The sequence below is a fragment of the Salvelinus fontinalis genome, chromosome 24, assembly GCF_029448725.1.
Source record: "Salvelinus fontinalis isolate EN_2023a chromosome 24, ASM2944872v1, whole genome shotgun sequence".
Taxonomy (NCBI): domain Eukaryota; kingdom Metazoa; phylum Chordata; class Actinopteri; order Salmoniformes; family Salmonidae; genus Salvelinus; species Salvelinus fontinalis.
Window position 1 is genome coordinate 12,490,326 of NC_074688.1, and position 21,797 is coordinate 12,512,122.

General features: G+C 45.5%; 1 protein-coding gene across 2 annotated transcripts in view; it reads left to right on the forward strand.

The window, feature by feature from the left end:
- The first annotated feature begins 484 nt into the window (after window positions 1-484).
- LOC129821937 (CAP-Gly domain-containing linker protein 3-like) overlaps window positions 485-21,797 on the forward strand; it is a 462,950-nt gene continuing 441,637 nt past the window's right edge. The window contains exons 1-12 of one of the 2 annotated variants that reach the window (XM_055879699.1): window positions 485-624; window positions 3,357-3,509; window positions 4,419-4,558; window positions 10,203-10,296; window positions 10,445-10,606; window positions 11,008-11,126; window positions 17,237-17,473; window positions 17,752-17,811; window positions 18,560-18,695; window positions 19,141-19,287; window positions 19,497-19,631; window positions 19,745-19,868. In XM_055879699.1, coding sequence (XP_055735674.1) covers window positions 3,377-3,509; window positions 4,419-4,558; window positions 10,203-10,296; window positions 10,445-10,606; window positions 11,008-11,126; window positions 17,237-17,473; window positions 17,752-17,811; window positions 18,560-18,695; window positions 19,141-19,287; window positions 19,497-19,631; window positions 19,745-19,868 — 1,487 coding nt within the window. In that variant the 5' untranslated portion in view covers window positions 485-624; window positions 3,357-3,376. The remainder of the gene's footprint in view (window positions 625-3,356; window positions 3,510-4,418; window positions 4,559-10,202; window positions 10,297-10,444; window positions 10,607-11,007; window positions 11,127-17,236; window positions 17,474-17,751; window positions 17,812-18,559; window positions 18,696-19,140; window positions 19,288-19,496; window positions 19,632-19,744; window positions 19,869-21,797) is intronic. The other variant, XM_055879700.1, reaches the window with a different exon arrangement.

Consider the following 21,797-nt stretch of genomic DNA (forward strand, 5'->3'; position numbering starts at 1 on the left):
TACCATTATTAAACTATTACTAGTTATAAACATAGAGCCATTAAATGCACTATCCCGTGAAATAATATGGGACTAAAAAACAATGTCTAGAATTATTATCAGATTAAATGTGGGCTGTAGAGTTATATAACAAGGTGCAGACAGGCTATTTCGTGTTGATTTACTTTTCATACGTTTATGTTTGGCTATATAGGCTTACTCATTTTATGTGAGTAGGGGGTGTTTATAATGATGGCTTCGTTTGGCATATTGAAGATGATCGTCACTATTTACCACAGCCACAAAGTCATGAACCCCGCATATTTCAAAAAAAAAAAAAATGATTAATTTAACCACGCTGTGTAACCTTATATCTAACCCTAACCTTAAATTAAAAAATAAAATAAAAATTATGAATTATTAAGATAGAGCAAATTTTCTGACTGTGGTATCTAGGCGAATTCGTGTGCCTAGGAAAGACACACAATGGTAGCCAACGTTGTGGTCCATGGGCGCTCACGCACGTGACGCAGGCACAGAGAAAGACCTTCGCAGCAGTATAGCAGCATCTTCAGCACCATTGCAGTTCTCATCTAGCTGAACCGCGAGGAAAAGCTTGAGATAATCGACAAGGCTTGTTTTGAGGTAAGATGAATATCATTCATGCATATACGATTCAAATTATTGGATATATTTCGTTTGATTAGATTTATTTGCGTCTGTGTTTTTCACAGCCCGTGTGTTTGTCTTGAGACGGAGCCTAGAAAGATGGAGATGCTCTGGAACACTGTTCCGTGAAATCTCACGGGCAGATGTTTTTTTGCGCCCATTTTATAATATAAGCGCAAACATAAGACGTCAGCGAATTGCTATTAGATCAAATGAATAGTTGCACATGCCATGTGTACATTCCTCCTTCGGCATTTTTCTCATTGTTTGCCAACGGGGCGTTTTTTTCTCGTTGTACACGCCCTCTGCTACGCACAAGTCACGAATTGACACATTTTCTCATATAGGCTTGTCAAAAGCTCTGTTATCATGCACGTTGTAGGGCGATGTGATATGCACATTTGCATTATTGCTCATTGCAACACTAATATGTTGTTTTTATTTATCGTTAATGACTCAAAAATACAGCTCTGGCCTATTGTTTTTGTCATTACTGTGACCCAGCCAAATGATCAAATGCTAATCATTCCATTACAATAGGGATTGAGTAGAATATAGAAATCTGTCGAGTTTGTTGGACCATTTTCTTCTCCTATTTTGCTATCTGAATGTATTTGCCTCCAAAATGTAAACATCTTGTTGACTCATATGAGCACTGTTGCGTAAGACTTAGTTGTATAGAGTACTCATTTAATTAGACAAATAATGTGCTCATGCTAATTATACATCACATTTATACCAGGGAAAATGCTGTCTGTGACTGAGACTTCATTCATGAAACACACTACTGTCAGATCAGGGGTAGGAACTAGGAGGAGCAGGGCAACTCAGAGGAGCCGATGATGGCTGCCTTTACTGGACTCTGTTAGCAGTGTAGTCATAATAGGTGACAGGTATTGCACTGCACAGGTATAGTTATCTGTCAGTCATCGGACGCTATATCATGGAAACCCTTTATTTCAACATAATCCTTTTGAGATGTGAGGCAATGTGTTTTATCACCCATTCTGCAGTGGCTATTGATTCAGCAGCAAATCATGGGAAGCAGTAAAGAAAGTATATAATTAACGGAAGAAATAAAAGACACGTAGGAGCTTGTAGGTAAGGTGACAAACTGCACAGGGACAGTTGCTCCCAAATCATCCAGGCTATGATATATCTTGGCTATGTATCTGTAACAGTATAACTTTAGTCCGTCCCCTCGCCAATACCCGGGCTCGAACCAGGGACCCTCTGCACACATCAACAACAGTCACCCACGAAGCGTCGTTACCCATCGCTCCACAAAGGCCGCGGCCTTTGGGGAAACACTACTTCTAGGTTTCAGAGCAATGACGTAACTGATTGAAATGCTATTAGCGCGTACCCGCTAACTAGCTAGCCATTTCACATCCGTTACATATCCATCTTATGTATCCATATCCAAACACGAATAGGAATCCCCCTCAATATGATGCAACTGAAGGAAACAGGCAACTCGTAGAGTATCAGGGGGATGGTATCTGCCTGCGTGTGGGTTGTTCATTTGGCTTTGAGTACATGTCTGTATAACAGCAGAATCGCTCTCTGTTAATGAAGTTTCCCGAAGCTTAATGAATAAAGCACAGACCACTGTATGGCCTCTGTTTTGCCTCACTGTTTGCCCCCATAGTGCTTGGGACAATGAGTTGGTAGATTGATACAGTAGCACAGCTGCGCAATAGGATAAGGCTTTTACTGATTGTGTGATGAGCCCTCTCTCTTTCTCCTCTCTCTCTGGACTTCTTTCAAAATCCAAAAGGATTAGCAGAGGCATGGATGGACAGTTTAGTCTGTGTATTAGATTACTTGGCAGCTAAATCATTTTACATGTGGTGTGCTCACAGTGCAGTCAGACTTTGGAGGAAGAAACCCTTGGACTTGACTAAAAAGACCCAATGAATACGCTATCATAGATTTTGTTCCCATTTCAATGTTGGGATAAATAGTGGTTCTTGGTTCTGTTCTAAAGGGGTGTTTATTAACACATACACACAACTTATTTTCTGACCCTAGATGAGAGTGTGAAAAAAAAAATTAGGATGGAAATCCAGTCAGGCCTATTAATGTTATAGGCCAAAGGGTCCATTGTGTTGTATATAAAATTGCATTCGGGTTGGAATACTGATACTATAGGGCTTTTACATAGATGTTTTATGGTTTGTTCAGCAGCACTTCAGAAATGAGTGCTACAATGTCCAACACATACTGCACAGTACACGCATCCCTGATTTCTCATAGTCAGGACGGATGTGCGAGATATGCTGCTGTATATATTATTTGGAAAATATAGCTCAGCCCATTAGCTATGTCCAGTTCAATGATGGACATTAAGACTTAGCATTAGCATGCACTGAGATGGTACAATAAATTAGCCTGCCTGTTAGTCTGCCTGCTCCCTGAGTCTCCTCATCTCTTGTCAGTAAGTTTAGTTATCAGTGAGTCACTAGTGACCATCTCTCACAGGCCCTAGAGCCAAACATAGCTCTGCTCTGAGAGGGGCATCTGCAAGGCATAGACTTGCCAGAGTAGATAGACTGTCATGGGAGCAAGACTCTTATAAGCAACTACTTCATGTGACTCTTGGCTGAGTCACAGACGTATGACAACTGTTCAGAGAAACCTGCGATAGAGCTGTTTGTTTTGAAGTGCCATCTCAAGGAATGTTTGTCATCCATCATCTTTTCCAGGCCTGGCAACATCTAGCAGAATGACTAAAGAGCAGACTGCTGAGGTGGAGGAGGAGGCCCAGCCTGCCTCTGAGTACCAGAGCCCAGTTCACGAGCCCCGGAAGAGGCCCATGGTCCACCCATCTGCACAGGCCCCCCTCCCCAAAGACTATGGTGGGTCCTAGGCCTCAGGCTCCAGGGCCCGTGTTCACAGGAAGTGTCTCATAGTAGGAGTGATTTTTAGATCATAATGAATACGATTATATGGACAGGGGTGACCTGATCTTAGATCAGCACTTTGGGACGTTTTGTGAATACAGGCCAAGGCCCTTTGTTAATGCTCCCTACTCAACACTGCTTTATATGTAACAGTGGATTTTGGGATCTGGGACGTGTGCTGCTGTAGTCTCGATCCACAAAGAGCCTTTCACCAAGCACAGACCACTGCCTGGTCAAAACAACCTCTGCAGATTCATAGAAACATAATGAAAATATTTAATCAAATGTATATTATCATAAATAAGTGAACAAAGACTTTTATAGCATGTTATTGATTATTTTAGTAGATGGATATTGGCTTTGGGGCTGTTATATGCAAACAGTATGATACTGCCGGACTTATTCCACTCTATGCCAATGAATGTAAGTGTTTTCTGCAGGCTAGCGTGATGTAAAGCTTTTCATTTCAGTTTGCCCACAAGCTTCAATGCATCTATTGTGATGGTGTTTTATAAAAACAAAGTAAGAATGATTGTGTTATTTCAGTGCAATGTTTCCACTTTGATAGGGTTTCAATCTACCTCATGCTGCTTTTAGAAACAGTGCTTTCAGACAGGATGTACAACAGAGAGAACTCCATAAGTTATTAAATAGAGCGGACTAGGAGGCCTACTGAAAAATACAATCCGAAATACAAATTACATTTTTTTATCAAATAAAAATATGTATGATATTTAATGTCACACATTCAGAATGAGTCAATATGCTGTCTGGACAAGAACGAAAAATAGCAAGAGAGGCACATTTCATACTGCTTTCATGAGGAGGGTAATTCTCTTGTTGGCATTTTCCTTACCATTCCAGTCTTCACATTCTTTGACCCAAATGATCCTGCGTGTCTGGAGATCCTGCTGGATCCGCGCACCACCATCCCAGAGCTTTTCGCCATCATCCGTCAGTGGGTTCCACAGGTCCAGCACAAGATCGACCTCATCGGAAACGAGGTGAGTTACTGCCAGTAAGGACTTTCAGCAGACTACAGGCCTGACTACGGCTCACACAACACTGGTAGAAACATACAGATATATGTAGAAAGCTGTAGGCCTAGAATAGGGATGGGCAACTTTGATTGGGTGGGGGCAACAAAAAATCTGAACTCAGCATGTGGGGCGCAGTGGCTCACGGTGTTAAGGCTGTCGCTTTCCTCATCCTCGGATGAGGTGAGGAGAGAAGGATCTTCAGACCAAAATGCGGTTTCAGGGAAATAAGCCATCTTTTATTTTAAAACAACGATGAAGATGGCAACACGAAAACAAATACTTTAACAAACTTACAAAATAACAAAACGACGTAGAACGAAACCTGAACATAAACTCACATCAACAAACGTAAACTCACGAACAGGAACGTTACATCAAAACGCACGAACAGCCAAACAGTCCCATATGTGAAAAACATCGACAACACGAGAGACATCACAGGAGACAATCACCCACAAACAAACAGTGAGAACGCCCTACCTAAATATGACTCTTAATTAGAGGAAAACGCAAACCACCTGCCTCTAATTAAGAGCCATACCAGGCAACCCATAACCAACATAGAAACAGATAACATAGACTGCCCACCCAAAACACATGCCCTGACCATAAACACATAAAAAACAACATAAAACAGGTCAGGACTGTTACAGAACCCCCCCCCTCAAGGTGCGAACGCCGGGCGCACCAGCACAAAGTCCAGGGGAGGGTCTGGGTGGGCAGTTGACCACGGTGGTGGTTCCGGCTCAGGACGCTGTCCCCACACCACCATAGTCACTCCCCTCTTCTGTCTACCCCTTCCAATGACCACCCTAAAACTACCTTCCCCTAAATAAACGGCCAGCACCGGGACAAGGGGCAGCACCGGGACAAGGGGTAGCACCGGGACAAGGGGCAGCACCGGGACAAGGGGCAGCACCGGGACAAGGGGCAGCACCGGGACAAGGGGCAGCACCGGGACAAGGGGCAGCACCGGGACAAGGGGCAGCACCGGGACAAGGGGCAGCACCGGGATAAGGGGCAGCACCGGGACAAGGGGCAGCACCGGGACAAGGGGCAGCACCGGGACAAGGGGCAGCACCGGGACAAGGGGCAGCACCGGGACAAGGGGCAGCACCGGGACAAGGGGCAGATCCCGGCTGAAGGACTCTGGCAGGTCCTGGCTGAGGAACTCTGGCAGGTCCTGTTTGGACGGCTCTGGCAGGTCCTGGCTGGACGGCTCTGGCAGGTCCTGGCTGGACGGCTCTGGCAGGTCCTGGCTGGACGGCTCTGGCAGGTCCTGGCTGGACGGCTCTGGCAGGTCCTGGCTGGACGGCTCTGGCAGGTCCTGGCTGGACGGCTCTGGCAGGTCCTGGCTGGACGGCTCTGGCAGGTCCTGGCTGGACGGCTCTGGCAGGTCCTGGCAGGACGGCTCTGGCTGGTCATGGCTCGCTGGCGGCTCTGGCAGATCCTGTCTGGTTGGCGGCTCTGGCAGATCCTGTCTGGTTGGCGGCTCTGGCAGATCCTGTCTGGTTGGCGGCTCTGGCAGATCCTGTCTGGTTGGCGGCTCTGGCAGATCCTGTCTGGTTGGCGGCTCTGGCAGATCCTGTCTGGCGGGCGGCTCTAGCGGCTCCTGTCTGGCGGGCGGCTCTGTAGGCTCATGGCAGACGGGCGGCTTTGCAGGCTCATGACAGACGGGCGGCTTTGCAGGCTCATGGCAGACGGATGGCTCAGACGACGCTGGGGAGACGGATGGCTCAGATGGCGCTGGGGAGACGGATGGCTCAGATGGCGCTGGGGAGACGGATGGCTCAGATGGCGCTGGGGAGACGGATGGCTCAGATGGCGCTGGGGAGACGGATGGCTCTGTAGGGAGGAGAAGGAGAGACAGCCTGGTGCGTGGTCTAGGCACTGGCTGCGCTGGAGAGGAGGAAACAGCAGGAGAGAGAACCCGGAGAGACAGCCTGGTACGGGGGGCTGCCACCGGAGGACTGGTACATGGAGGTGGCACCGGGTCTACCGGACCGTGAAGGAGGACACGTGCTCTTGAGCACCGAGCCTCCCCAACCCTACCAGGTTGAATGATCCCCGTAGCCCTGCCAGTGCAGCGAGGTGGAATAGCCCGCACTGGCCTATGCAGGCGAACCGGGGACACCACCTGTAAGGCTGGTGCCATGTACGCCGGCCCGAGGAGACGTACTGGAGGCCAGATACGTTGGGCCGGCTTCATGACATCTGGCTCGATGCCCAACCTAGCCCTCCCAGTGCGGCAAGGTGGAATAGCCCGCACTGGGCTAAGCACGCGTACTGGGGACACCGTGCGCTTTACCGCATAACACGGTGTCTTACCAGTACGACGCCTTCTACCTCCACGGTAAGCACGGGGAGTTGGCTCGGGTATCCTACCCGGCTTTGCCACACTCCTCGTGTGCCCCCCCCCCAAGAAATTTTTTGGTCTGACTCACGGGCTCCCAACCGCGTCGTCGCGCTGCCTCCTCATACCAGCGCCTCTCAGCCTTCGCTGCTTCCAACTCCTCCTTTGGACGGCGATATTCCCCTGGTTGAGCCCAAGGTCCTCTACCGTCCAGGATCTCCTCCCAAGTCCAGAAGTCCTTGTTGCTCCGTCGAGCATTCCCATACCGCTTGGTCTTAGCGTGGTGGGTGATTCTGTTAAGGCTGTCGCTTTCCTCATCCTCGGATGAGGTGAGGAGAGAAGGATCTTCAGACCAAAATGCGGTTTCAGGGAAATAAGCCATCTTTTATTTTAAAACAACGATGAAGATGGCACACGAAAACAAATACTTTAACAAACTTACAAAATAACAAAACGACGTAGAACGAAACCTGAACATAAACTCACATCAACAAACGTAAACTCACGAACAGGAACGTTACATCAAAACGCACGAACAGCCAAACAGTCCCATATGTGAAAAACATCGACAACACGAGAGACATCACAGGAGACAATCACCCACAAACAAACAGTGAGAACGCCCTACCTAAATATGACTCTTAATTAGAGGAAAACGCAAACCACCTGCCTCTAATTAAGAGCCATACCAGGCAACCCATAACCAACATAGAAACAGATAACATAGACTGCCCACCCAAAACACATGCCCTGACCATAAACACATAAAAAACAACATAAAACAGGTCAGGACTGTTACACACGGGTCTGCGTACCCACATTCACTGGCCCCCACTGATTTTCTTAGTCACTCTCACTCAGATATCATACTAAAAACTGCAAACATTTCTCTCTACCCTATGGCACAATGTAGAATTGCAGGAAATTTGCTGTAAAACTGCACAGTTTTCTCTATGCCCCATGGCAAAACGAGTAGAATGGCATGAAATGAGTTATAAAATTGCTAAATATTCTATCTGCCCCATGGCAAAATGTGTAGAATTGCAGGAAAATTGCTTTGCAACTGCAATATTTTCTCTACACCCTATGGTAAAATGTATAGAATTGCAAGAAATGTACTTTAAAACTGAAAATGCTGTCAAGAGAAGCAAAATGTTTTGCTCGGGAGGTAGGCCCCCCCAACAAAATTTTACATAAGGCCCCCAAAAGGCTAGGGACCAGTTTGTTGACTGTCAAGATAATGGCGAAATCAGAGACAGACGGCCAGAGCACCGTAAATAGCAAAGGTAATTAGAGAGCTTGTCAAAAGCAGAGTGTGGGTAGATGTTCCTGGTTACAGAAAGTGTAGCAGGTACAAGAAGTGATGACAAAAATTCAAAGTTAAGAGGCGGACCCCTGGACGTATTGGGTGAATACTGAAAGTTGAGGCTCTACTAGTGTGTTTTTAAAAAAAACACCTTCTTACTAAGCATGTTGTCATATAAGGTGTAGTTTATGTTTCAGTTGATTCCCTTTATTTTGCTGTTGCTCAGATGAAAGTGCACAGCTTTAGCTCAGGACCAACCATTACTGCAGTTTGAGCAGTGGTAATGTGACCGTGGGAGCGGGAACTCTCATAACCCTGAAGAGGAAGAGTGATGAGGGTGGGATGTGAATCAACATAAAGTATGCATACTTCAAGTTTCAGACTAATTTCCTAATCCCGCCCTACTCTCTTGGAGAGAGGGAAGATATTCCCCATAAAAACACATATATACACACGTATACACACATACAAATACACACTCTTAGTTAACTCGGTTTCCTCTTATTGATGCAGTTTTAGTGTTAGGATTGATTGTAAAGTCAGCCTCAGTTCCTGGGTGTCCCCAGTGACGCTGTGATGGCTGTGATTGATGGCTGAGATAATAGGTCCTTTCCATTACCCCTCCAGGCTCTGCACTAAGACAGACTCTAAATCAGACCAGGCTGTCAGATATGGGCAAAGAACCACTCTGCTGCACTGTCAGTAAACAACCTCAGCCCTCTGGCAAATTTTAGAGTATTTTTATAAACAGAGATGCATTGACTTATCTACAAAAGGCTGTGTAGGTGTAGGCTTTTGCTCCAATCAAAGTTTTAACGCACCTGATTCAAGTTAACAAAGTCCTAAATGAAGTTGAATCAGATGTGTATGGCTTTGGCAAGTACAGATTGGCCACCTCTTCTTTACAAACTACTTGGACCGCAATGATTTCCACCAATATCAGTTACTACTAACCCCAAATTCCTTTTCGACAGTGCTAGCCTCATGTTAGCACTGCAGCTACGGGGATTCATCTTATAGAATCCATGTTGAATCCATGTTGAATCATGAAAGTGTGCTTGGTGGTGTCCTCGTTAAGCCTCAGGAGAGGACCTGTCTGATAATATCATGTTCCTTCAGTTGGATTACATGTCTCTGTATGAAAAGGCATAATGTCAGTGCTTGAGGAGAGTGTGCTCATTTCGTCTCTCTTGATTGACACTGGTGGATAATGAACTGTCCCGAGATAGTTGCTAGTCTAGTTCAGGAATCAGGATGGGTCCTTTCTCTCTTGTCACTCGGCACCCGTCACTGCTGTCACCAGAGGAAAGAGCTAATTAACTGGAGTTTCACTGCTTCTTCAATCGACACCGTTGGGAATATGGCTTTGCATTACACTCAGCAAGACATTGATGGAGGTTATTCTACATTGTAAAGGCTGCTATGAATAGTTTGCTATTAACTCCTATTTGTACTATTTTCAATGTACCAAGTACAAGCTTAGATATTCAGCTGAAACAGCCTAGTAAATTAATGTCACTTCCGGTAACGACTGCCATCATTTCAATATGTGTCCCTCAAATGTTTTACCTATCCAAAATGGATGCCAGTTCCTCATGTTGATGTATGCTACTAGCAATGATAGCCTCTGATGAAGTTGCAATGCAGTGAAAATGACTGTAGTGCTTAATTCATGACTCAGCAGGATCGCATGTCTCCCCATCATTAGACTTCACAAACACGTGTCGTCTGTGCGAATTGGGTGTGAATGGCTCATCCTGCTAATGTGGCTACGATAAGCACAGGAAGCATCTCTCAGAGAGATGAGAGGCTATGACCCTGAGGTGGTGTGGTCTGTATGTGTGGTGTGTTCAGTGTTTCAAAAGGCATATGATACTACTGCTCTCTCTGCCTTTCCCCTAGCATCTCTCTCTCTCAGTTCACTGAACAGTTCTTGTCTCCTTTTACAGATCTTGAAGCGTGGTTGCCATGTCAATGACCGTGATGGACTAACAGACATGACCTTGCTCCACTATAGTTGCAAAGCCGGGGCCCATGGAGTTGGTGAGACTCTCAAACCTTGAACTGATTGCTCATTGCAAGTGTCTGATTTCAAAATAAATCTTTCATAAAATAGTGTTTTTAGCCTAAGATTCAATGCAGATTTACTGTAGTTTCCTACCAGTTTTGTCCATCTTGTGACCCCATCCAGGTGACCCTGCCGCTGCCCTCAGGCTGTCCAATCAGCTCATTTCCCTGGGGGCAGACGTCAGTCTCCGCAGCCGCTGGACCAACATGAACGCCCTGCACTACGCAGCCTACTTCGACGTGCCAGAGCTGATTCGCATTCTCCTCAAGGCCTCCAAACCTAGAGGTGAGTAGCATCAACACACCCCATGTAGCCTACCTAGGCAACTAACAACATAGTCTTGTCAGTTCTGGCATGCTCCTGTATGTCTGTGTTCCTCTATGTCCCTCCCCTCCCTAGACTTCCAATCAGAACTAACACTCCATCAAGCCCATACCGGCCTTGACCCAAGGACATTTCATTAACTCCTACATTGATTTCTCATTGCTCCTCCACACTGACCATTGAGTGGGACTGTTTCGTCTCATTGTTTTTCTCCTGTCTACGGACCATGTGGCTCAAACACCACACGAGACTCCTAAGAGAAGAAATTGGTAACGCTTTCAGAATAAAACAAAGATAATAGCCGTCTTTGGAAATCAAATTCAGATTGATTTGATCTGAACCTGGTTGTACTGTCTCTGTAGTACTGAATTCCACTTGCAGTGACTTCCACCATGGCACAGCCCTGCACATCGCTGCCTCCAACCTGTGTCTGGGATCAGTCCAGTGCCTGCTAGAGCATGGAGCCAACCCCACTGTCAGGGTAAGAGCACAATTGACTGTCTAGACCTCTGTTCAGTATGTTTCTTTCTCATAGTAACTAACTACGGACATACAGCTGAAGTCAGAAGTTTACATACACCTTAGTCAAATACAGTTAAACTCAGTTTTTCACAATTCCTGACATTTAATCCTAGTAAAAATTCCCTGTCTTCGGTCAGTTAGGATAACCACTTTATTTTAAGAATGTGAAATGTCAGAATAATAGTAGAGATTTATTTCAGCTTTTATTTCTTTCATCACATTCCCAGTGGGTCAGAAGTTTACATACACTGAATTAGTATTTGGTAGCATTGCCTTTAAATTGTTTAAACTTGAGTCAAACGTTTAGGTTGCCTTCCACAAGCTTCCCACAATAAGTTGGGTGAATTTTGACTCATTCCTCCTGACAAAGCAGGTGTAACTGAGTTAGGTTTGTCGGCCTCCTTGCTCACACACGCTTTTTCAGTTCTGCCCACAAACTTTCTATAGGATTGAGGTCAGGGTTTTGTAATGGCCACTCCAATACTTTGACTTTGTTGTCCTTAAGCCATTTTGCTACAACTTTGGAAGTATGCTTGGGGTCATTGTACATTTAGAAGACCCATTTGCAACCAAGCTTTACCTTCCTGACTGATGTCTTGAGATGTTGCTTCAATATACAGTATCCACAATTTTCCTCCCTCATGATGCTATCTATTTTGTGAAGTGCCGCAGTCCCTCCTGCAGCAAAGAACCCCCACTTCATGATGCTGCCACCCCCGTGCTTCACGGGTTAGGATGGTGTTCTTCGGCTTACAAGCCTCCCCCCTTCACCTCCAAACATAACCATGGTCATTATGGCCAAACAGTTTTATTTTTGTTTCATCAGACCAGAGGACCTTCCTCCAAAAAGTACAATCTTTGTCCCCATGTGCAGTTGCAAAACGTAGTCTGGCTTTTTATGGCGGTTTTGGAGCAGCGGCTTCTTCCTTGCTGAGCGGCCTTTCATGTTATGTCGATATAGGACTCGTTTTACTGTGGATATAGATACTTTTGTACCCGTTTCCTCCAGAATCTTCACAAGGTCCTTTGCTGTTGTTCTGGGATTGATTTGCACGAAAGTACATTCAACTCTATGAGACAGAACGCGTCTGCTTCCTGAGCGGTATGACGGCTGCGTGGTCCCATGATGTTTATACTTGCGTACTATTGTTTGTACAGATGAATGTGGTACCTTTAGGCGTTTGGAAATTGCTCCCAAGGATGAACCAGACTTGTGGAGGTCTACAATTTTTTGTCGGAGGTCTTGGCTGATTTCTTTTGATTTTTTCATGATGTCATGCAAAGAGGCACTGAGTTTGAAGGTAGGCCTTGAAACACATCCACAAGTACACCTCCAATTGGCTCAAATGATGTCAATTAGTCAATCAGAAGCTTCTAAAGCTATGACAGTTTTCAGGAATTTTCCAAGCTGTTTAAAGGCACAGTCAACTCAGTGTTGTTACGTACGCCTCTAGGAAGAGGGAACGCAACACCCTGCTACAACTCAACTCCCTGTGGAGCGAAAGAGGTATGGGACTGTAGGTGCGAGTAACGATGACAAAGGCAGAGAATTTACCATTTACTGGGAATTTATTCCATCAAAAGGTAATTTTGGGGAAAAGGGGCTGAACGGAACCAAAGCAAATGTCAAAGCCCCCTCTCCTACCTTACCTGCCTACCCACTACTTACCTAACTTAACACCACCTGGTGCGCTAACCAAAATACAGGGGGTGGTCCGCCCAGGTCTTAACTAGTGTGTATAGACAGTAAATACCACGGCTTATGTATGCCCGAGGCCTCTTGCCTCAGCACTCCTTAGGTGCCTTCCCCTTCCCCCTGGGAACATAAACATAAGTAAACTATTTCAATAATCATTAACACGGCCTCCTATGGGGAGACACATACCTTAAAAGCTACTAAGTACAAAAACCTGTCTCTAAGCAAAAACCAACACGGGACATACCAAATCTCTCTCCTAACAACAACCAACACAGGACATACTAATCAGCTCTCTCGCAGCAACAACTAACATAGTACATACCAAATGTCTTTCTGAGAAACAACCAATATATGATCTAACCCTCAGCTCTTTCTCAGAAACAACCAATACGGGCTATCACCCTCAGCTCTCTCCTAACAAAGGAACACTGGCTTATATACAGCTGTAATGGGATACAGCTGTATCCTCTGATGAAAGGCCGGGGTCAGCTCCAATTAGCAATGGGGCTGACCAATCAGCTGCTTGGGGGAATTTCAGGAAGCCATCCTGAAACACACACATACAAAAAAAAACACAACACAGAAACTGGGGTACGTAACATTGTATGTAAACTTTTGACCCACTGGAATTGTGATACAGTGAGTTATAAGTGGTTATAATAATCTGTCTGTAAACAATTGTTGGAAAAAATACTTGTGTCATGCACAAAGTAGATGTCCTAACCGACTTGCCAAAACTATAGTTTGTTAACAAGAAATTTATGGAGTGGTTGAAAAACGAGTTTTAATGACTCCAACCTAAGTGTATATAAACTTCTGACTTCAACTGTAAGTGCTGAAGTAGAGTATGGCATATACACTCACCGGACAGCTTATTAGGTACACCAACCTGTCCATAAAAATTGATCGCTCTTACAGACAATGAGTCTTGTGCACTGCTATATAAAGCAGGTAGAAAGGTATGGGGGCATTCAGTTACTGTTCGATTAAACGTTAGAATGGGCAAAACGAGTGAGAAAAGCGTTACTTTGAGCATGGTCGTCGGTACCGGGAACAGGTATCTGAGAAACGGCCGCCCTCATGGGCTTTTCACACACAACAGTGTCTAGGGTTTACCAACAATGGTGCGTCAATCAAAAAACATCCAGTCAGCCGCAGTCCTGTGGGCGAAAACAGCTCACCAATCAAAACAAATGAAATGATATTGGTCACATACACTTTTTTAGCAGATGTTACTGCGGGTGTAGCGAAATGCTTGGGTTCCTAGCTCCAACAGTGCAGTAGTATCTAACAATTCACAACAATACACACAAATCTAAAAGTTAAAGAATGGAATTAAGAAATATATAAATATTTGATAGAGGAATGTCGGAGTGGCATTGACTAAAATACAGTAGAATAGAATACAGTATATGAGATGAGTAAAGCAGTATGTAATCATTATTAAAGTGACTAATGTACCATTATTAAAGTGGCCAGTGATTCCAAGTCTATGTATATAGGGCAGCAGCCTCTAAGGTGCAGGGTTGCATACCCGGGTGGAAGCCGGCTAGTGATGGCTGGTTAACAGTCTGATGGCCTTGAGATAGAAGCTGTTTTTCAGTCTCTCGGTCCCAGCTTTGATGAAAATGTACTGACCTCGCCTTCTGGATGATAGCGGGGTGAACAGGCCGTGGCTCGTGTGGTTGATGTCCTTGATTAACTTTTTGGCCTTCCTGTGACATCGGGTGCTGTAGGTGTCCTGGTAGTTTGCCCCCGGTGATGCGTTGTGTAGACCGCACCACGCTCTGAAGAGCCCTGTGGTTGAGGGGGGTGCAGTTGCCATACCAGGCGGTGATACAGCCCGACAGGAGGCTCTCAATTGTGTATCTGTAAAAGTTTGTGAGGGTTTTAGGGGCCAAGACAAATTTCTTCAGCCTCCTGAGGTTGAAGAGGCGCTGTTGTGCCTTCCTCACCACACTGTCTGTGTGGGTGGACCATTTCAGATTGTCAGTGATGTGTATATCGAAGAGCTTGAAGCTTTCCACCGTCTCCACTGTGGTTCCGTCGATGTGGATAGGGGTTTGCTCCCGCTGCTGTTTCCTGAAGTCCACGATCAGCTCCTTTGTTTTGTTGGTGTTGAGGGAGATGTTATTTTCCTGGCACCACTCTCCCAGGGCCCTCACCTCCTCCCTGTAGTCTGTCTCGTCATTGTTCGTAATCAGGCCTACTACTGTTGTGTCGTCTGCAAACTTGATGATTGAGTTGTAGTCGTGTATGGCCATGCAGTCATGGCTGAACAGGGAGTACAGGAGGGGGCTGAGCACGCACCCTTGTGGGGCCCCTGTGTTGAGGATCAGCGAAGTGGAGGTGTTGTTTCCTACATTTACCACCTGGGGGCGGCCCGTCAGGAAGTCGGACCCAGTTGCACAGGGCGGTGGCCAATCCCAGTTGTTCAGACCCAGGGCCTCTAGCTTAATGATGAGCTTGGAGGGTACTATGGTGTTGAATGCTGAGCTATAATCAATGAACAGCGACTCCGCTTTGTCTCTGTACTGACGTTTTGCCTGTTTGATTGCCTTACGGAGGGAATAACTACACTGTTTGTATTCAGCCATATTCCCAGTCACCTTGCCATGGTTAAATGTGGTGGTTCTCGCTTTCTTTCCACGGTTTCTGGTTTGGGTGGGTTTTAATAGTCACAATGGGTACAACATCTCCTATACACTTGCTGATGAACTCAGTGACCGTATCCGTGTATTTGCCCGGTGTTATTCTCAGAGACTACCCGGAACATATCCCAGTTCACGTGATCATAACAATCTGGAAGCATGGATTCCGATTGGTCTGACCAGCATTGAATAGACCTTAGCACGGGTACTGCTCTTTGAGTTTCTGCCTATAGGAAGGGAGGAACAAAAGGATGAGAGAGGTCGAAGGAGAATAGCAAGAATCGTGCAGGCTTCGAAAAAAGGCTTCCAAAAGGGTCCTTCGACTGTCCCCATAGGAGAACCCTTTTTGGTTCCAGGTAGAATCCTCTGTAGAAACACAATGGGTTCTACCTGCAACCAAAAAGGGTTGTTCAAAGGGTTCTCCTATGGAGACAGCCGAATAACCCTTTACGGTTTGAGATAGCACCTTTTTTTCTAAGAGTGTAACAGGCGGGCAACAAACTGAGAAATAACGCTGCATAACAGTGGTGTGCAGAGCAGCATCTCCGGATGCACAACTCGTCGATTCTTGTCATGGATGGGCTATTGCAGCAGACGAGCACACTCTTTTCCACTCCATCAGCTAAACACAAGAAGCAGCTCCAGTGGGCACGTGATCACCAACACTGGACAGTTGAGGAGTGGAAAAAGATTGCCTAGAAAATGACAGCGAATTCAGTTTACTTGAGTGGCCTGCGCAGTCCCCAGACCTGAACCCAATAGAGCATCTTAGGGATGAGATGGAATGCGCTGTGCGCAGCATGAATGTACCGCCGTCCAATCTGCAGCAACTGTGTGATGCCATAGCGTCAGCATGTACCGACATCCCTATGGAACGTTTCCGACATCTTGTAGAATGCTCAGAATAATTCAGGTTGTTCTGGAGGTAAAGGGGGGCCCAACCCGGTACTAGATGGGTGTACCTAATAAAATAAAAATTGGTTTGACATTAGATAGCGCTGCGGCTAGTTAGGGACCATCAATAAATTACACAATGTAAATGGCACAATATTTTCATGTTGCACATATTTTAGTTGTCTCATTAAATGATTTCAATATTTGTATATGAATTTCTACAATTTATAGTTGGTTAAGACATAGAGATTTGGAGCTATTGGCATTTTCAAATATTGTTCCGTGCACTTTGTGTAATTTACTGATGGTCCCTAACTAGCCCCATAGAGCTATCGAATGTCAAACCAAATTGACCATGGACATTATGATCAGGTCTCGTGCAGCTGTTCAACCAAATTGCTGATTACTTGGGTGCTGCCAGCTGTAGGTATGTGGGCAGGATTAAAGTAAACCCAATCCAAGGAAAGCTGTTGCAGTTACCTTCATTTCGTGAAATCAATATTTTCCTATCATCTCGCAAATCTCAGGTTTGGACGAGACAAATTATCCTGTTTACACTTTGCAGTCAATTTTGACACTAGAATAAATGTTTCTGGCTCATATCGAAACCACATAGGCCATTTTCAAAATGGGAAGTTGCTTTTTAGGGGCACTCGCTCTTTAAAAACACTGTTCAGATAAAAACAGATTCTGTCTGTTTTATGTGGGGATGACTTCTACACAAAACAGTAAAAATATGGCAATTTATTCCTCATGTCTCTTTATCTCTCTCCGTCTCTCTCTCCCTCCATGCTCCTCTGTCTCTTCTCTCTCTCTCTCTGACAGAATGATAAAGGCCAGGGGCCGGCCGAGGTGGTCCCTGACCCCATGGACATGACTCTGGACAAAGCGGAGGCGGCCATGGTGGCCAAGGAGCTGAAGCAGCTGCTGCTGGACTCTGTGCCCCTCAGCTGCAACCTGCCCCGTGCCACCCTGCTCAACTACGACAACATCCCTGGCAACCTCATGCTCACCTCCATCGGCCTGAAACTGGGCGACCGTGTGGTGCTGGACGACATGAAGGTGTGTGTGTTTTGTCGGGATTGGGAAGCAAAGGGTGAGAAATGGGAGCCTCAAAGATTTGAAACAGTGACTTAAAATGAACTGCAGAATATTGTGAGCACGTTTATGTGCATGAGACCATTTAAATGGCTTTCAATTATCTTTATCTTTTTTTTAAAAAGTGGCCAGTGTGAGGCATTCATCCTATATGGTGGAGACCTGCTGCTTGTTATACTGTGTGAGAAGAGAACATGTGAATTCTAGCAAACATTTATTCCAACTTGTGTTAACACGTATAGCTCCCCAAAAAATCGAGCAGTGATGAAATTGACATCTCAGCTCTGCATCACCTGAAGCAGGTGGGTAGCCCTTCGACCTGTGTGTCTACTTGCGTAACTGAACACATTTAATTGTGTTTTCAGGTGTGTTTCCATGACTGACTGCATTACTGACTGCACTAAATGATGTAGTCTCACTTGATGCATTCATTTGGCATTTACTCTGCATCACTCACTGCAGTGCAAATGCATTGGAAACCAATGTGTGGACTATGTGTATTTTTTTCTGTCTATAATGTGCAGCTGTATTGCACCTCTCACTGTGTTCAAACATACACTCCATGACCAAACGTATGTGGACACCTGCTCGTAGAACATCTCATTTCAAAATCACGGGCATTAATATTGGGAGGGTCTCTCCTTCGCTGCTATAACAACCTGAAGAGGTGTCCACACACTTTTGTATATATATAGTGTATGTCCTACTGACCACAACATAACCACTTAAAACATGTTATTGTGTTGAGATGTGTAGACTACTCTACTAACCATAGCCTAGTATGTCAGTAGTCGAGTATGACAGAAAAACAGCAGACCAGAATGCTGCACTGGTCTAGAGAAGTCTGAGTGCTGTGGAGAAGTGTTGTTAACTATTTAATCTTGCCTGGTATTCCCTTCAAGAATACACATCATGTGGTTGTTTTCCCAATGGGCCCCTGTGGCGAGCAACAAGGTTATTTCAATTTGCTAGTAAAAATCCAATATAAACAACAGAGGTGAATGTCAGAGTTGATGTTGAATCCTGGCCCTCACACAGTCTCCTCCACAGACGGGCACCCTGCGCTTCTGTGGGACCACGGAGTTCGCCAGTGGCCAGTGGGTGGGGGTGGAGCTGGACGAGCCAGAGGGCAAGAACGATGGAAGTGTGGGAGGGGTGCGTTACTTCATCTGCCCCCCCAAACTGGGTAACCACCTGTTATTGCATCTACACCTGCATTGCTTGCTGTTTGGGGTTTTAGACTGGGTTTCTGTACAGCACTTTGATATATTTTACTATTTTTTATTTTTTATTTTACCTTTATTTAACTAGGCAAGTCAGTTAAGAACAAATTCTTATTTTCAATGACGGCCTAGGAACAGTGGGTTAACTGCCTGATATATCAGCTGATGTAAGAAGGGCTTTATAAATACATTTGATTTGATTTGTTATTTCACATAACCATTTTGGGATTTTTTTATTTAATCTATTGTTGAAGTGTGTCAAGATTCCCCTTGACAAAAGAGCAAAGAGAAGACTTGATTTCATAACTTTTGTGTACAGGTAGTTTTCAGAAAAACAGCTGTGGTGAACCTGATTTGAGCTTGCAGCTTTTGTCCGTGTTTTCTCTAATCACTTCTATTGTCCTGAAGGTATCTTTGCTCCAGTGTCAAAAATCGCTAAAGCTGTTGAGAAGGCCCCCTCTGTCACCTCCACACCCAAGACACCCCGCATGGACTTCTCCCGCGTCACTGGAAAGAACAAGAAAGAAAAGAAGGAAATAATGGAGAGAGAGAAAGGTTTGCTTTGACAATGTTAACATGTGTTTCCCATGCCAATATAAAGCCCTTGAATTGAATTGAATTGAAAGGTACAAGAGTCTTCCCATCAAGGGCCATTGCATTCATTCTGATAGGAGCACAGCACCTAAATAACACATGACTCATAGAGGTTATAACACATTGTTATAGATTATGTTAACGAACATTTGATTGATTTTCTTCGTCAGCTCTGAGGAAGAAGTCTATGTCCGTAGCCAGTCTGGACCCAGATGGGGTGAAGGTGGAACTTGGAGACCAGGTGCTGGTTGCTGGTGTGAAGCAGGGAATCATACGCTATTACGGAAAGACAGACTTTGCCCCAGGTAGGGTCTGTTGTGAAATATAGTTACTGCGACAATATTTCGAAGAAATGTTTGACATATGATTAGAAATGTTTAGTCAAGTTTAATGATTGATGATGTGTGTATGTGTCCAGGTTACTGGTTTGGTGTGGAGCTGGAGAGTCCCACAGGAAAGCATGACGGGTCTGTTTTTGGTGTCCGCTACTTCAACTGCATGCCCAAGTACGGCGTCTTTGCACCCCCATCTCGCGTACAGAGGTAACATAACATCTACTTTAACACCTGGTTCAAAAAAGAACCCGAAATAAAATAACGTAACAACTTTTTTTTATATAAATATATATATATATATATATATTTTTTTTTTATTTGTTTAGGGGTGGATCAGCTTAATATTGCGGAAAGAATGTTGCTTCCAATGTAATTGTCTGCATCATTTCCAATCCCCCATATTTTTGGGGGTAAATATATACACTGCTCAAAAAAATAAAGGGAACACTTAAACAACACAATGTAACTCCAAGTCAATCACACTTCTGTGAAATCAAACTGTCCACTTAGGAAGCAACACTGATTGACAATAAATTGCACATGCTGTTGTGCAAATGGAATAGACAAAATGTGGAAATTATAGGCAATTAGCAAGACACCCTCAATAAAGGAGTGATTCTGCAGGTGGTGACCACTGACCACTTCTCAGTTCCAATGCTTCCTGGCTGATGTTTTGGTCACTTTTGAATGCTGGCGGAGCTCTCACTCTAGTGGTAGCATGAGACGGAGTCTACAACCCACACAAGTGGCTCAGGTAGTGCAGCTCATCCAGGATGGCACATCAATGCGAGCTGTGGCAAGAAGGTTTGCTGTGTCTGTCAGCGTAGTGTCCAGAGCATGGAGGCGCTACCAGGAGACAGGCCAGTACATCAGGAGACGTGGAGGAGGCCGTAGGAGGGCAACAACCCAGCAGCAGGACCGCTATCTCCGCCTTTGTGCAAGGAGGATCAGGAGGAGCACTGCCAGAGCCCTGCAAAATGACCTCCAGCAGGCCACAAATGTGCATGTGTCTGCTCAAACGGTCAGAAACAGACTCCATGAGGGTGGTATGAGGGCCCGACGTCCACAGGTGGGGGTTGTGCTTACAGCCCAACACCGTGCAGGACGTTTGGCATTTGCCAGAGAACACCAATATTGGCAAATTCGCCACTGGCGCCCTGTGCTCTTCACAGATGAAAGCAGGTTCAGACTGAGCACATGAGCACATGTGACAGACGTGACAGAGTCTGGAGACGCCGTGGAGAACGTTCTGCTGCCTGCAACATCCTCCAGCATGACCGGTTTGGCGGTGGGTCAGTCATGGTGTGGGGTGGGGTGGCATTTCTTTGTGGGGCCGCACAGCCCTCCATGTGCTCGCCAGAGGTAGCCTTTCTGCCATTAGGTACCGAGATGAGATCCTCAGAGCCCTTGTGAGACCATATGCTGACACATGCACATTTGTGGCCTGCTGGAGGTCATTTTGCAGGGCTCTGGCAGTGCTACTCCTTGCACAAAGGCGGAGGTAGCGGTCCTGCTGCCGGGTTGTTGCCCTCCTACGGCCTCCTCCACATCTCCTGATGTACTGGCCTGTCTCCTGGTAGCACCTCCATGCTCTGGACACTACGCTGACAGACACAGCAAACCTTCTTGCCACAGCTCGCATTGATGTGCCATCCTGGATGAGCTGCACTACCTGAGCCACTTGTGTGGGTTGTAGACTCCGTCTCATGCTACCACTAGAGTGAGAGCTCCGCCAGCATTCAAAAGTGACCAAAACATCAGCCAGGAAGCATAGGAACTGAGAAGTGGTCAGTGGTCACCACCTGCAGAATCACTCCTTTATTGGGGGTGTCTTGCTAATTGCCTATAATTTCCACCTTTTGTCTATTCCATTTGCACAACAGCATGTGCAATTTATTGTCAATCAGTGTTGCTTCCTAAGTGGACAGTTTGATTTCACAAAAGTGTGATTGACTTGGAGTTACATTGTGTTGTTTAAGTGTTCCCTTTATTTTTTTGAGCAGTGTATATCCATACATGTATGCATACATATACACATACACATACCTATATAGACATACATACTTTTTTAACGAATATACCTTTATTATTATTCCCCGCAAACCCTACCACTGATCCCCCAATTGGAGTAAACTG